Source organism: Thalassophryne amazonica, chromosome 16, assembly GCF_902500255.1.
Source record: "Thalassophryne amazonica chromosome 16, fThaAma1.1, whole genome shotgun sequence".
NCBI classification, from domain to species: Eukaryota; Metazoa; Chordata; class Actinopteri; order Batrachoidiformes; family Batrachoididae; genus Thalassophryne; species Thalassophryne amazonica.
This window is the reverse complement of record NC_047118.1, coordinates 63,998,640-64,015,733: the sequence shown is the minus strand read 5'-3', so window position 1 is coordinate 64,015,733 and position 17,094 is coordinate 63,998,640. Positions and strand designations below refer to the sequence as shown.

At 39.0% G+C, this 17,094-nt stretch overlaps 1 protein-coding gene and 2 long non-coding RNA genes across 4 annotated transcripts in view; 1 reads left to right on the top strand and 2 right to left on the bottom strand.

The window, feature by feature from the left end:
* Window positions 1-4,241: 4,241 nt before the first annotated feature.
* Window positions 4,242-6,266, bottom strand: LOC117528392. Its single transcript, XR_004565751.1, has 3 exons — window positions 5,609-6,266; window positions 4,737-5,384; window positions 4,242-4,557 (listed from the first exon to the last, which is right to left on the bottom strand). It is a non-coding gene; the product is annotated as an uncharacterized LOC117528392 (long non-coding RNA).
* A 290-nt stretch (window positions 6,267-6,556) lies between these two features.
* Window positions 6,557-8,858, bottom strand: LOC117528393. Its single transcript, XR_004565752.1, has 3 exons — window positions 8,345-8,858; window positions 8,126-8,168; window positions 6,557-7,947 (listed from the first exon to the last, which is right to left on the bottom strand). It is a non-coding gene; the product is annotated as an uncharacterized LOC117528393 (long non-coding RNA).
* A 2,005-nt stretch (window positions 8,859-10,863) lies between these two features.
* Window positions 10,864-17,094, top strand: part of LOC117527672 (serine/threonine-protein kinase/endoribonuclease IRE1-like) — an 81,949-nt gene continuing 75,718 nt past the window's right edge. The window contains exon 1 of one of the 2 annotated variants that reach the window (XM_034190117.1): window positions 10,864-11,106. In XM_034190117.1, the coding sequence (XP_034046008.1) occupies window positions 11,023-11,106 (84 nt within the window). In that variant the 5' untranslated portion in view covers window positions 10,864-11,022. The remainder of the gene's footprint in view (window positions 11,107-17,094) is intronic. The other variant, XM_034190116.1, reaches the window with a different exon arrangement.

Below are 17,094 nucleotides of genomic sequence, written 5' to 3'. Positions count from 1 at the left end.
TGACAGCATAGTTGTACAAGTGGCTACAGTACCTGCTGTTAGTTAGCTGTTGCCTTGCAATTTTTTTTTCTCATAGCTTTAATAAAAACAGCCACACTTTCCAAATTTGGTTTAGTCAAAATATAGCCAGGCTTACGTTTTACCAAAACATGTTATAAATTTGTTTTACATAAAGCACGGCTATATTTTGTAATTTTTGTTATTAGTTTAAAATGTGTTTAATTAGTTTGTTTTAGAGAAATTGAATAAAACACACAATTCTTTAACTAATTTCTAGACTTTTTCGAACTGGCCACGTTTTACAAATATTGAGGTTTTGTTTCAGAAAAACTGCTCGTTCCAATTTTTTCCCGAAAATATTACCATATTTTGAACATTTCTGCCCTTGTTTTAATTCATACTTGGCTGTTACTTCTGTTGCTATAAGTTGGTCACATGTAACCAGATAAAATATGCCCCCTGTTGTTCCAATAATTTGTTCCATTCTTATTTGTTAAAACAATGCTGCATTTTACACTTTTGTTTGTGATTAAGTCACATGACCTGCAGCTGCTGTTTTGGACAAAATATTTCCATTTTATTTCAGGTGGCCAACTGACAATAAGAAGCCTCAAGTAGTCTTCATTAGACACCTTTAAATAAAGGATTGTCTCACATTTGACAGCCAAGAGTTGAAAATAAGCCAAAATATTTATTTTTTTTCCGGTATGAGGGATTTGTATTTCTCGACTTGTCTCATTCTGTTGAGTTGAAGAAAACAAGTTTATATTTGCCAAAGCAATCTGTTGTTCTTGTTTATATATGGCATTACATAAAAAAACATCGATTCCACTGCTAAGATGTAGTTGAATAGTGATCATAAATGACATACTGGATATTAGCCATATACTTTCTTATCAGGACATGTCCAGCTGATGAATGCTTCTTTTTAAGTTGCTGTTTTTAATTGTATCTGTTGTGGGGGGGGGGGGGGGGGGGGGTCTGTTAATTCATCTGCCAGGAAACTCGGCTACTTTACAGACGACAATATGTTTTATGTACATGTGTAGAAAAGTGTACGAGGCAGAAAGTGCCTTGGAAATAGTCAAACATTCCTTCATAGTGAGCGAACACATTTGCTGCTTCACTTGATGGAAAATATTTTATGTGCCATCACACCGTTTGGTTTCACTCATGTTTGGTGCCAAGACAGAAATACGAAACTTTGCTGTTGTGTTCAGTGATGTCACAGGATGTTATGGTTCTAATCATTGTAGATCAATAAAACATTTTGCTTCGGGTAAAGAAAGTCTCATGATACCGAAAGGAAGAAAAACTGAAGAAGAAATCCAGATTTTAATCAAAAGGGGTTTAATTATATTTACTGAAACAATCAACTGAACTGAGCAAAAGAAAAATAACTTTTTGCCATCACAGACCTAACGTGGTCAGTTACGCAGGGCACGTGGTACATCCTCTTGGACTTAATATGTTGATTTTCAAAAATTAATATGCATATGTCGCAGACATGAATGAGCGAAGCTCGTCAGCATCTCACCATGTCATTTAGGTCCTTCAGACTTTATTTTGAGTAAATGCTTCAGGGAAGCATTAGCATGGCAAAAAACCTTTCAGCCCCCCCCCGGCCTTTTTAAGCATTTTTCATTATTTGCCTCTCACATGCGTGGAAAAGCTCCTTGCAATCTAACCAAATTGTTCTTGGGAGCATGAGCATGAATAAAACCTTTCAGCTTCGGGGGGGGAGCTCCACCCACCCAGACCCCCCACCTTTTTAAGCATTTTCCATATTTTGCCTTTCAGCTTCTGGAGGGGCTCTGCCCCCCATACTCCCCACCTTTTTAAGCATTTTTATTTTTGCTTTTCAGCTGACCCCCCCCCCCCCCCCCAGTTACAGCCCTCTTAACCCCCTGCTGCTTTAAGCATTTTTTTTTTAATGTAGATGTAAATTAATATTCAAAGTTTTCAGCTAGTTGACAGTAGGGCTGTAAAATATGGCCAAATTATCATATCTCAGTATTGTCATATAAATTGTCATGTAAATGTTGCTACATGCTGTCCATATTCTTGAGCCACTTAGGTGGGTAGGGAGAGTTCCAATGGGATAAAAAAAGGTTTTCAACCTACCATCCCTGGTTCTCGAGACTTAGGTGTACCTTAGTAAACACTTGTGGAGTTCCACCTTAGAGTTGTAATGTATAATAGAAGATATACCTTACTGAATTTTCATATCAATATGATATACGATATGACTATGATCTGACAAAGTGCAGCAACAGTGAAAATTAAATATTCTTAAAACAGTAATAATACCACACTCATTTTGCACTCATCATAAGGTTAAGATACTGTGCTACCCCACAAGCATTGGAACAGTTGGAATTTCACACATTTTCATTTGTTTAAGCCATTTTAAGTACAAGAAATACAAAATAAATAAATAAAATTTTCTAAAATTATCTTCCTCAAACTCAAACTGAAAGCAAATCTCTAAAACTTGATAAAACCTGTAAATCAGTTTTATTGCCAGTTTTCTTTAGACAAGTCAGGGGATGGAAACATGAACATTTCCAAGTCACTGAATATGTCTTGGACTTTATTTACATCAATTATTAAGAAATACAAAGGTTTCTTTCACCAAAACATCAAATCTAGTCTTTCATCTCAAATATACTTTCTGTCAAATTGTAGCTGATCTTTCAGGTCTTCTTTTTAAGAAAATCCTCCTCTACACCACTTCATCAGGAAGCTGGATTTTATATTTTTAATTAATTTATATCAAGTTGTAGAGATTTGCTTTCAGTTTGAGTTAAGGAAGATAAATTTAGAAAAAAAAATGTATTTGAAATGGAATAAACAAATTAAAATGTGTGAAATACCAAGTGTTCCAATACTTTTGAGGGCAACTGAGAAACACTGAGGAGCAGCATCTTACATCTCATATATAGTGCAGCAGATAAGAGAATATTTAGAGTGGATTCCTGCAAATGGTGATACAAGCATCAAATTAGACACAAATAACCCATAGACATGAACTCTTTAAAAAAAACTGATTGGCCACTTGAACTTTCAATAGGCAGCCAGGTAGGGGTCAATTTAAGAATTACACAGGGGTCAAAATTAAAATGCTCCAAAACACCACCACATTATTTGCCTGATCATAAAGATTCCAAAAAAGGTATAGTTTGGACAATCTGTGACTAAATGTTCTGGAGTTACGAGGTAAAAGCAAGAATGGTGACAAAGGTTAATTTCAGTTTGTACAGGGATCAAAAGTTAAAGTTGCTCCATTAATTTTGCTCCAGCTGTATTTGTGCTGAATTTGATGCAGGTATCACCATTTGAAGGATTGTTTGAGTTATCTGCTGCACTAATAAGGCAACAGAGTATGAACCAGCTGCTGTCTGTTAGCTTAAACATGTACATAAGGCAACCAGAATTAAAGGAGAAATGCTTTTAACAACCTGGACCTCATGTCTGGCATACATAAAATATGGTCTATTGACGTGTAGTTCAAACCTGAGGCAAACATTTTTCTTCTACTTAAGGTGGATTAGAACTTTTTGTGGTACACAGAACCAACTACTGCACAGGAGGAACCTAGCAGTCAATGTGACTCGATTTCAAAATGCAGGTCTTTCAACTAGTGTGGTGCCATGACATGTCAATCATCTGTGTCCAATCAGATTTCAGGGGAGTCCAGTGAAACCCTGGCCTCCGCTCTAGACCCACCCATGCCAGGAAGTGTTCAACATTTGACATTTCCTGTTTCACTGTGACTGAGAATTCTGCACTTCTCGTTTGAGTGTGAGCTTGCCACTGACTTCCCGCGAGATTCCATAGAATCTCGTCTGTCAATCCAGGAAGTGTTTGACATTTGATCTTTCCTGTTTTACTGCAGATTTGAATAGGACGCCCTGTACCATGAGTGAGCTTTGCGACACTTCGCTCATATAATCATCTTTTAAGGACTTTACAAATACCAAAATTTAACTTATTTTGTGCAAGTTGCAATCGGAGCTATAATCAGATTTTGTAACTGGCTTAAAAAAGGAGAGACTTGGTGAAAACTGCCAAGAAACTCCAGTCCAAACAAGTCGTGACTTGATGTTGCACTACTCTTGACCTGCATGACCACAGAGAATGACACTCAGGTTCAGTTGATAGTGCATTTAATTAAACACGAGAATGTTAATCATTTAGCAAATCAAATAAATCATCACGACTCCAAGTGTGAAGAAACATTCTTTATTTGCATGAGTCAGTGTTAACCTTCCAGTGCAAAATTACACAAATAACGTTACCTCACACGTCCATTTACAGAGAACATCTGTCCAACACCTGCAGGACAAAACTGTATTCAATTAGTGCAGTAAAAGTAAAAAAAAAAAAAAAAAAATCCCAAAACAAATTATGGTACTTGGGTCATGCCAGACCAATATTTTCATCAGTACCGAATCAAATATCTAACGTGTCACGATCATCACTTCTGACCACAGAAACCATCTTCAGATCATCATCAGGACACTTGCGGTTCACATGGTCCAGGAATCACAGCGTCTGCAGAGAAAAGTCAGAGTGAGGCTGTCGACTGGAACACGTTTACACTAACAGGTTAAAGTGTTCAAATCAGACGGAATGTTGACTTCATTTACATATCAGAAGTCTAACGCATCAACATCATCATTTTAAAGCACAAGGAGGAATTTTAATTGACAGGAAATATACAGCGTGCTCACCTTCACGGTGGCGCCACCATCCATGAACACGCACCACGACCATTAACCAATCAGCAACTCTATCAGAGAGAGGGAAAAAAAGAAAGATGAAATAAGTTTCTTTGTGGTTGGATGAAAAATTTACCATTTTCATAATTTATGATGCAAAGACATCAAATGTTCTTTGGATCCAGCAGCTCGTTACTGTGCTTATTTTATTATTTATCCAAACACACAAAATAATTTCTCACATTTTTCTGAATTTGCTACTCTTTTTTTTAACGCTCATGCAAATTTAATATTTCGGTTTTGGATATGACTCAAACCCTCCGTGTTTTACACGTAGTTTATAACTGTGTTTTGAAACATCAGGCAAATGAGTGACATCCAGTGCAGCTCGGCCAAGTTTTGACAAAGGGGGCGAGGAACAAAGTCAAAAACCTCAGCGAATTAGCATGGCATCTTATCTCCTACAGTTATAAGTGAGTCAAATTAACAGTAAGTGAACAAACTGTTCCAAAAACATAACAGGCCAAGACGGGGTCACAACAAATCCAGACTGAGGATTCTACATAATCCATCGTAGCTGTCGAAGTCTATTATGCTTCCATGGACTCGTGCGTAATTTCGAGCCCCAGCCAAGTAAGTCGTACGTGGCCTTAAATAATGCTCTGTGTCAGCCTGATCCAATCAGATCTCAGAAGCTAAGCAGAGCAGCATCTGGTTAGTACTTGGATGGGAGACCTCTTTGGAACACTGTGTGTGTTTCTCCAGGTAAAACTGGAGTTGCATCAGGAAGGGCATCCGGCGTAAAACTTGTGCCAATTACCAATGCGGATCTGGTTGTATCCGCTGTGACGACCCCGAACAAAACCGGGAGCAGCCGAATGAACAGCAGTGTACTTTCGAGATATAATGTGTTGGGATCACAGACATTAACACGGCAAAGGAATATAATAATGCTCTGAAGTTTTAGGTCCACCCTTGCCCATTTCACGACATAATGTGGAGCTGCATCAGTAAGGGCATCCAACATAAAACTTGTGCCAAATCAAAATGCAGATGCACCTTGGATCTGCTGTGGGGGCCCTGAAAACAAGGGAGAAGATGAAGGGGCGTACTTAGTGATGGGATGAACAACACTGGTGCGTCAACACTGTGCCGAGCACACAAGAGTGAAATCCCGTATTGGTGCGTGTATCGCTTTAAGACAAAATCATGTGACCGATACAGTAACTGTCGTTCGACTGCACCGCGCCAAATTGTTTATAAGGAAACAAACTGTATCGACATGTTGCGGATTTGTTGGACGGAGTTCTGTTTGCCCTCACCTTGTTCCACTGACTTCATGGATCGTTCAAAGACGTTTCTCCCGTCTGGAATAATTTTGATCTTTTGACGCCAAACAAGGTAAATCTGTTTCTCCTTTTGGCATTGTTTACTGTTATTTTTCCAATTAGATATGTTTGTACTCCTTTACAATACTGGAAGAATAACCAGAAAACATATCCACACCTTTATCAACTCGTACTGAAATTTTTATGCTCACCATCTTCATCTGTACCCTGTGAAAGAGTTTTTTCTAAGGCAGGGGAACTGGTATGTAAGAGGAGAAATCGCCTTGGAGCAAAGACACTTCAGAAACCTTTGTTCCTCAATAAAAATGCATAAATTAATCTATTTTTAGTCTTTTATTTCATATGCTTTAACACTTGAGTTAACAAATTTCCATACATACGTTACATTTTAACTCTGAATTTTATTACAAATTTGCTGTATTTTACAAACCAACTCAGTTTAGCATTTAAACAAGGTTTTAAGCAAATTTTAAACTCTTCTCATGAACAGCTTAACTCAACACACAAATTGAGCACATGAAATTATGCAATGATGAGATCATATTTTAAATAAGAGGACTGGCGATTAACTATTTCACAGGCTGATGTTGCGTTTGCAGCAGGTTAGCTTTTCGATCTTATTTTCATTTTATTTACCTGCAATGATTTTATAACTACTGCAGGGGTCACTATTGAGCGACCAACACAGTGTCAATACAGTGCCTACACAGTTTGTGTAGTGTGTCAATACACTCCTTGAGGTATCATCATCCCATCACTAGACGTACTTGCTAGTACTCACAGGCGTAGCATGCTTCTATGTGTGCATATAGTTGACTAGAAAATGCATTCAAGCATTGCACAGATCATGGTATGTGTAAAGTTACCGTGAATGCACTTTTTTTGTTCAGTTGAAAAATAATTACTGCCCCAGCTTACTCCTTGAGGCCGGACAATACAGAGGCCGAGACAGAGTCATTACAGGGCGAGGCAGAGGCATTAAAGAAGGGGAGAGAGAAGAAATAAATAGCCTTGAGACTGCCACTTCCAGGATGGTGTGTGCAGCTCTGGATTAAGGCTGTAAACTGATGCTTCAGCTACACAACAATCTCACAAACTTTCTCTAAATACTTTAGGCTGAGAGTTTAATTTTCTCAAACACATAAAACGGCTGGAAATTTGAACGATGGAGCTTGCAGAATTGCCCCTTTTTTTTCGCACCACATTATCAAGACGACCTCCTACATGATAGGATGACGCTGTTCTGTTACCATAGTGATTCCCGTTCAGATTGGAGCACACAGGGACAACAGTTTGCAGCTAAAGTCAGATTTTGGATGGAAAAAGGAAGAGATGAGGGAAAAGAAAATAGAGCGTAATTTGAGAAGTTAAATGGCAGTTCTAAGCAGTGGGATGTTGCGGAGACGTGGACGATCTGCAGCTTGTGAATGGATGAAGGATGCTTATAAAAGGAGAAACTCCAGTCATAAGTCCTGGTTTGATGCTGCACTACAACAGAGAACGACAGGTTTAAAGTTTTTCAGCTTCTCCTTTTTTGCTCACGATCGAAGATCACACATGGATCTGCACGTTGATTAGACACACGTTTTATGCTGGATGCCCTAACTGATGCAACACCACATTACATGTAGAACGGGCACAGGTGGTCTTGTACTGGGAACCTTTTGATTTCGAAGCAAGCTCACCAACAGCTTGGCTACCACTCAGGTTGATGACAGTGCACCTAATTTAAGAAGAGAACATTAAGTACTTCACCAAATCCAACGAATGAAACAGACTAACTATATGCATGTGTAACTGTTAACCTTCCAGTGCAAAATTACACAAATAATGTTACCTCACATGTCCATTTACAGAGAACATCTGTCCAACACCTGCAGAACAAAACTGCATTCAATTAGTGCAGTATAAAAAAAAAAACAAAAAAACAAATTCACTATGATGGTCACATCAGATCAATATTTTCATCAGTGCCGAATCAAATATCTAACGTATCACAATCATCACTTATGACCATAGAAACCATCTTCAGATCATCATGAGCACACTTACGGTTCACATCGTCCAGGAATCCATCAACGGTGAATCACAGCGTCTGCAGAGAAATGTCTGAGTGAGGCCGTCGAGTGGAACACGTTTACACCAACAGGTTAAAGTGTTCAAATCAGAGGGAATGTTGACTTCATTTACATATCAGAAGTCTAACGCATCAACATCATTTTAAAGCACAAGGAGGAATTTTAACTGACAGGAAATATACAGCGCGCTCACCTTCACGTGGGCGCCGCCATGTGTGAAAACGCACCACGATCATCAACCAATCAGCAACTCTGGATAAGAAAAACAATAAAAAGAAAGAAAAAAACACGACCTAGACAAAAATAAAAATAAACAAAACCGTTTCCTGTGTACTGAAATCAAATTTAACACAAAATTTAATAAAAGTAATAAAATAAAATAAAAAAATACAAAGGAAATGATTTCTTGCTTAAAATATGTACATGTCTTGACTGAGTAATTAAAACATTATGCGTTACAACATTGGGTTTATGATTTTGTAAATGAAAAAACAAATACAACTTTACTGTCAGGTTTTCCACGAGACCGACTGATAATCAAACGCTACATCAAAACACCAAATATTTGATTTCCTACTGAAACATCCTGCCAGCACGTATCAGCAACAATTCAAAATCTAAACTCCAAACAGCACAAACCGAAATTAACCAACAAAAAAAGAAGAAGAAGAAGAAAAAAAAAACGCTTCTACAGCAGAAAATGCCCTCGTGTAGTATTTCGGACCACATCCGCTCTGTGAGCCTCTGCTTCCTCACAGTGTTGCCAGATTTCAATACAGCACCACAAAAGCAAGCCCAGAAAAAACTAAATTAACAACATCCTAAAAATTGTCAATAACTTCACAAATGTATTACTGGATAAATAGATATTGTGGATACACATTATTATTACTATTATTATGTAAATGTTGCGGACATGAACGAGCGAAGCTCTTCAACATCTCACCATGTCATTTCTGGTTTGGGGCTTCATTCTTTAGAGGTGGGCGGATCGATCCTAATATCAATAATATCGATACCAACGCTGGTATTGATACTGAACGATCCTCGTGTAAAAAGATCGATACTCAAGCTTTTTTTCTCTCCCGCACGCACTGACTGCTGCGCACGCAGATTCATCAAAGTCTACTCTCTGTCTGTAAGAGCAGCCCTGCGCTGTGTCACACAACACGGAGCAGTGCACCCTCCCCCCTTTGGTGTTTTGTTGTGCCGTCACGTGGATCAGCAGTGCCAGTCAACAGCCTGGCCTGCCCACTCAGCGCTCTCCTCGAGTTAGCCCTCTACCTCAGGAAATTTTGTTTTAAGTTGTTTTGACTGATATTTTTTAAAGAAAAATGTTGATTGTGACAGTAAAGTATTTTGTTGTCATGTACAATGTTTGGCTAAATTCTATCCTAACAATGCAGAGGGAACATGACCCGGCCCAGACGAAACCGGGGGCCTGTCGGGAGCCAGGTCTGGACGGAGGGCCCGTCAGCAAGTTGCTAGCAACTGGGCTTGCCACAGAGCCCAGCTGGTCTCAGCCTGAAGAGGCAATGTGGGCTTTCCATCTCCAACCTGTGGGCTCACCACCTGTAGGGGGAACCGCTGGGGTCAGTTGTGTGCTGACCCATGGGTGGCAGTGAAAGTGAAAGTCAAGAACCTCGACAGACCAGACCGGGGCGGCAGAAGCTAGCTCTGGGTGTATCAACATCACCATTCATTTGTGTTTTTTGTTTTAATTTCCAAGAGTGTGTATATATATATATATATATATATATATATATATATATATATATATATATATATATATATATATATATAAGGCTAATCTGTGATTGATATATATATATATATATATATATGTTCTCCACTCAGATTGCAATAGCCAATCACAGATTAGCCTTTCTGTCCATCATTTACCTGTATTTTGGCATGCTTGGCACCAGAAAGTTATGTTGGATCCAAAAGGATCCAAAAAGGCTAGAACCAAAAGTTATATTGGATTGGTTCCCACTGACCAATAGCGTAAGAGCTTACTGCCAACAGCTAGCCAATCAGAGCGCAGCATACAAAGGTCAGAAACTAGCTGACAGACGCTGGTTGAAAAAATGGCAACAAACATGTCAACAGCAGCAGAAAATCGTCTGCCAGCGAGGTTTGCTGAGTTCTGTTATATTGGACTCGGCTACGCCTCGTCCAATATAACTTTTCTTCATCCAGTATTTCCCTATGTTCGACTCCTTACCATCCATTATTTGTATATATATATATATATATATATATATATATATATATATATATATATATATATATATATGGATGTTTCAGTTTAGCATTAAAAATAAATTTACACTTTCCCCAAGTAACTTTAAACATGTCAATATTAAATTCTGTTAGTTTACATGATTTAAGTATGCAATGGACTCTCTTTGATTATTTCACATACATATTTTATCCAGACTGGCAGATTCTGCAAAGTCAAACATTTGACGTTCATGCTGTGACTACTTTTGTTGTTGTTATATGCTGTTAACTATCCCGTGATCTCTCTTTATTAATTTTGTTATTTATTTAAATTACTTTTTTATTTAACAGAAAATTAAAAAAAAATGTAAATAAAGAAAAAGATCGCTTGTAGTGGACGTATTTGGCAACAGAGCGTCCCTTTTCTTCTTCTTTTTTTTATTTCCGTTTCCTTTTCTCCTCCTCCACTAGTGAGGAAATCTTTCCGAAGTCCCGCCCACACGGTTTTCATTCCAGGAAGAAGCAGCTGGAGTGTTGTCTCACCGCAGCTGTCTTCATGCCTTTGTCGTTTTATTCTACGTGACATTTTTTTTAATGTATTTGGGAGACAAACTATGTTTTTTTTCTCTGTAATCTGAAGCCGCCATGAGACCTGCCACTATGATCCGGATAGTCAGCTTTCGGGCCCTGATGTGTTTTCTGACCATGATTTTCTGCGCTGGGCAAAAGGTAAATGTGATATAAACTACTACCCAAGTAAAAACAAACAAACAACAACAAAACAAACAAACAAACAAAAAAAAAAACAGGGAAAAAAGGCCTTGATATATATATATATATATATATATATATATATGTGTGTGTGTGTGTGTCATTCAGTGAAACTCCATCCTACAGACAAGAAACATGATTCTTAACTGTCCAGTCTTACGTTTCTGCCTTAGCTCACCAAAACTTAAACTTCTGTAGATGATCACCAATATTCCATCTCCTACCTCGTGGTAAACTTATTCGGTTTGTCTTTAAACCTGCAATTAGTGATAATTTCAATTGCTGATTATTTTTAACCTTCATTTGAGTTATTAGAAAATGTCTGATTTTTGTTTCTGTCTTTATATGTTTTAAAAGTTGTTGCTAATGGTATGGTCCTGGATGGATCATATACTGGCTATTCCTCTGGCACTTGCGTTTGCAGAAGTGTGTTGGATCGGTGTCTGGAGACCTCAGAACCACACAACTTCAATATCAGTGGTACCGATGTGATCCCGGAACCACTACAATCTCGGTACATGTATTAATATACGTTTTGGTCCATATCTCCCTTAATATTTGTCCTATCGAGCTAATGTTTTTTAATGTGCTCCTCATGTAATTCTCTTCAAAAATTATACGTTGAATTTTACAGAGTCCCAAAATTTTGTTTTAACTGAGTCAGCCTGGTATACATCACTGAATTTGATATTCACTGTACAGTGAATGTTACCATGTAGATGGTATGTACACTACATTGATTGCAGGATCTAGACTTTATATATCAGGACATAATGTCAAATCACACTGTTCTGGCAGCTGGACGGCCCCCGCTGCTCAGCGACACCTCTGCAATGCCTCTGAGAGCACAAATTTACCCCTTTTTTTCAAGGCTGTTGGTAAAATTGTATGTGACCAAAATGTATGACATAGTACATGTGATACCGAGATCGTTGTGGTTTCGAGGTTGTGTTGGTTCTTAGATTGTCTTCCCACTGCTGGTTCTGAGGTTGCGTAGTTCAGAGGTCTCCAGGAACCACTGGATCCAGTACAGCATGTTTCCTAATCCTCCACCACTTCAGTTTAAAGAAATGTGTGGTGTCAAGTACAAGTCTGGAACTCTCGGACTTCTGTGACATACCGGCTATTCTTCCGGTGCATTCAGATCCCAGTCATGTTGTCAGGTGCTGTCTGCTGCACTGTGCTGAGCGGTGGTTGTGCTGTTACCTGGGATGAGCCATGTACCTCCTGATGAAAACTGGCTGAACTATGTAATGCTTTCGGTAATTGGTCGGCCCACATATTGACCGTATTGTTGCCAAGTGTTGTTCTATACTCTGTCAAATAATGAAAGGGTTGGAAAGTGAAATTGGGCAATACATCTGAGATCTCACGTAGTTTGGCTGACCGAATACCACCTTCCACTTCATGCTACGGCAAGTATGTGCACAGCAACGCTTTGTGGTACTTTGCTCAGTGAAGCAGGTGGTGCCCAACAGACTAGCACAAAGTTGCTGTTTCAGTAATGAACCGCCCAAGCTGCTGATGAACTAGTATCATTAACTCTGAACCAAACCTACAATATATCAGCACTAGGACTAAGCCACACACAAGTATGGGGCCATATAGGTGGTTGTATCACCAGTTTAAAGAAAAAAAAAAAGACAAAAGCAAAAGTACCCATATTTAAGAAGTTGTAACCAGTCAAAATTAGCCATTTTTTCTTTATGTGTGACTTTAAATGAGTGATTGTCAAAATCCATGGAATGTTTCTCCACAATGCAAGCCTTTTTTGTCAGGGGTTAAAAAACTCCCTTATGTGTCTATTGATACAGGACTGGATTCCTTTTTATCCCACGGTTATGAAATACGGGGGATCTAGCGATCAGCATGTCCATCCATTTTCGCTTATTAGTGTGATATCTCAAGAACCATCTGACCAATTTCATTCATATTTAGCAAAAGGGTGTACTTGGGTGATCCCCCAGCACTATTCGATTGGGGTCAGTTTCAAGGTCACAGTGAGATATTCAAGATATTGTCAGTGCCACCATTGTTAGTGCAATATCTCAAGAACCAGTTGACCAATTTCATTCATATTTAGCATAAGCGTGTACTTTGGTGATACTCCAACACTTTCTATTACTGATTTGTGAGACCCGGGGAAGATATGTCATTTCCCAATGGCTCTGGTTCTTGTACGATATCCAGTAACAAACCACTGTGATCGTACGGCGATTATCATGAGATAAAGAGGGATGTAATGGTATCAAAGCTGTACAGGAGAAAATGAATGAATTTCAAACTCAAAACTTGGGTTTAGGATTAGGATTGTGCATGAAACATGACATTTGTGAGTTTAAATAGCACTGTGGGTTGTACTAATAGAAATTTGCAAATTACGTATGGTACAATATCAATAGCAGTGGCCTATAAAAAAAAAAAAAAAAAAAAAAAAGAGGTGCACCCCACTGTTCCCACAGTCAGGCTACTAGGAATGTGCACATTTGTATTGAAATAATGTATAGTCATTGATCAAATATAGGAGCAGGTGATGTATAGATGCACATGATTATTTGCATGCTTAAATAATAAATTAAACATTTTCAAATGTGTTCTCCTCAATCTAAATTTAGCCCTATTGGGTGACGATAAGACTGCTATGACCGTGGAGTTATCATGTACCTTATCTGTGCTTCGGAACACCAGAGGATTCTGAGCAAAAAACTGCCTGAATAGGGGGTGGATGCACAAGCACACAGCTATTATTGCTTTTGTCGGAACGCCCACCCCTCCATATAGTCCAATGAAATGTCTGATTTCATCACAAATGCCCATTTCGTGCCAGACTGTGCCAGATCTGCTCCACCTTGCACAGAACTCTTGTACTGCAAACTCTCAAAGTGGCGTTATTGTCATGTGACGACTACTGATTAAAAAAAAACATTGAATGCATGTATAAAATAATTAATGAATTTAAAAAAGTATTAATTCCCCATGCAAAACAAAAGTTATTGTGGGTCACCTGGTATATTTAGAGAACTTTGGGAAGACCAAGACACATTGATGATGTCACAGGTAAGACATGTAAGTGATGGGAACAACTTCAGGAAAACTCATTATTTTTTGCTTTTTACACTGTGTTGGGGTCAGGAAATTTATTTCATTTAAGGTGATGTTTTAGCCAACTTTTATTATAAAAGTGGGTGGGCTGATGTTCGGGGTAGAGCATTCCAGCGCACAGATAAAACTCAGTGAATGCAGTGTGCAACAGATCGAGGTCGAAAACAATATGGCTTCAAATCGCTAGTTGTGAACACTCTAGGGCAGTGGGGTCCAAAGTATTCCAGAAAGGACCAAGAGGGTGCAGGTTTTCTTTGCAGCCAGTGACTCCAGCAGATGTCGAGTATATATATTCCCCTCCCTACCCATACACATCATTCTGTCCATCAGTCTCTCTTGTAATTGCAACTCCTCCTAACTCCTTCCACAGAGCACCGTTCCTTCCCATTTAATCCTGAAAGGCAAATCGGGGCACATTTCGAAGCATCATCTTGATCCATCTGTGTCAATCTTGAACAAACTTGGTATATGTTGTAGTTACAGCCATCATCGGCACCGGATGTGAAATCAGCATCCAGTCGGTTTAAAAATGTCATCTCGATTCTTGAAATTGTTGATAGTACGTGGTAACTGCCAGGTATTCATACTTGTAGTTGTAAAGATTTCATTTACGGTCAAACTTCTTTACACGGGGAGTTCATAGTGACTGTGGCTTGAAACCTGTTTAATTGTGATCCATTGGGGTAAAAATTTGAAGCCAAAGTAGCGTTCGTTGCAGTTTTGTTCATGACTGGGAATCTGGCTAAGGGCGCAGCTCCTTTATTTAGTTTTCGGGCGGGTTGCCAGGTCTGCACTTTATAAGCAGACCTGTTAGGAGGCAAGTTGGTTAAACTGTTTCATCCCTTTTTCTGCACTTTTTTGGTCCATGGGTCATCATAATGGAACGGCGCCGTGTGGAATAGCCCTGTAAAGCACACTTCACACAATGGTAGCGCACCGTGGGAAGATGTGCGTGAAGAAAAATTATTACAGTTCAAAATTTTAATCGGAAAATTGTTGGATTTCATTTACAATACGGGCAAGCAATTAGTATGTCATTGAACTTAATGGTTTGTGTTGGGGTCACATGGTTCAGTGTGTGGCCTGTTTTTACTTTTTCCAGTCATTGTGATTTTCTATCTGCTGTTAAACAACTTTTTTTCACCAGCCTAAAATCTTGAGAATTGTTTAATAATTAGGCTTTACTGTTTGTTCTGAACAGCTGTTTCTTTAATTGCACAGCTACCTTATTTGACTACATTCTCTTTTCTCTCACAACCTCTGTCGTTTGGTGCTCCTCGTGATGAGCTTATTGAACTATTTGTTACTTGTCGTCTTTGTGAGACAGTCTTATTTGCTGATGAAAAGTTGTGGTTTCTCACCGTCTTATCAGAACGGTAGATGTCGTTTGACTGTGTGCTCGACTACGTGACATCCTTCCCGCTGAGCAGAACCACGCAGAGAGCAGCTGAACGGACACATTCTGGGCCACGACGCTCACTTTAAAAAGTGCGAACCTGATGTGTATTCTTGTGTCTTTTGTGAAATTTAATTTGGCATTTGTTGAGCGTCACTGGGAGGAACCTCAAACATCTCCAAGCCTGTGTCATCTTTCACGTTTGCAGAGCCCTGAAGGCAAACGTGCAAACAGCTGCGTCTGTCTCAAACCTTCTGACTGACAGCATTTCTCATGTTTGATCAAGTAAAAAAAGTTTATCAGTTGACTTTCAAATGCGTTGATTGAGGACTTGTCTATGGCTGTCCCGTCTCCACTACACGTGATCAGTTTTTCACAGTTCCTGTCATGGTTTCTGCAATCATACATGTAGGCTGCACAGTCATTAATGCTTTCTAGCAAGTTGGTGTGTTTTAGAAAAGTGTTTGCCTTTTAAGAAAAAAAAGGTACAATTTTAAAAATAAATAAATAAATTGTGAAATGTTTTTTTTTTTGCTGTTTGAGCCCAGTATGTATTGTGCACACTGTAACAATTGTACAAAATATCCAACTGGAACACTGAAGGTAAAACAGGTTTTTTCCTTACTTTTTGAGAACTTATGCCTCTTTCAGGTATTTAGTAAAATGGTAAATGGACTGCATTGCGCTTTATACTTATGCCTCACATTCATCCATTCACACAAACACACTCACACACCGATATCGGGGTGCTGCCATGCAAGGCGCCCACTACACAGCGGGAGCAACTTGGGGATTAAGGACCTTGCCCAAGGGTCCTTTAGTGATTTTTATGGTCAGGCTGAGGTTTGAACCGAGGATCCTCTGGTCTCAAGCCCAACGCTTAACCACTAGACAATCACCTCCCATATCAAAGAGGTCTGTCTGTTCATCCAAAAACAATTTTTAATGCATGCAGTATTATAATGCATGCAAAAACTATTTATTTAAGGAATTTCTGTGTCACTAAGAATGGTGCAGCATTACATTTAATTTGATGACTTGTTTTAACACTTTTTTTTTTTAATGTGCCATACTATGAGAGATGTAGTGTATAATTTCTTTTCATGTGAATCTTCTTTTGTGTACACTTGCCTTAAATTATCAATGGATAAATTATATTCATTCATTCATTTTCTATACCTCCTTACTGCAGTTAAGTGTCGTATGGGACTGGAGCCTATCCCAGAGATCAGAGGGTGTGACCTACTACATCCTGAACAGGGCGCCAGTCCATCACATGGCTGCATATAGACAGACACACACACACACACACCTACTGTAGAGTCACCAGTTCACCTAACCTGCATGTTTTTGGAAGTGGGAAGAAGCCGGAGCACCCAGAGGGAACCCACGCCAACATGGGGGCAACGTGCAAACTCCCCACAGACAAGAGTAGGTGGGAAGTGATC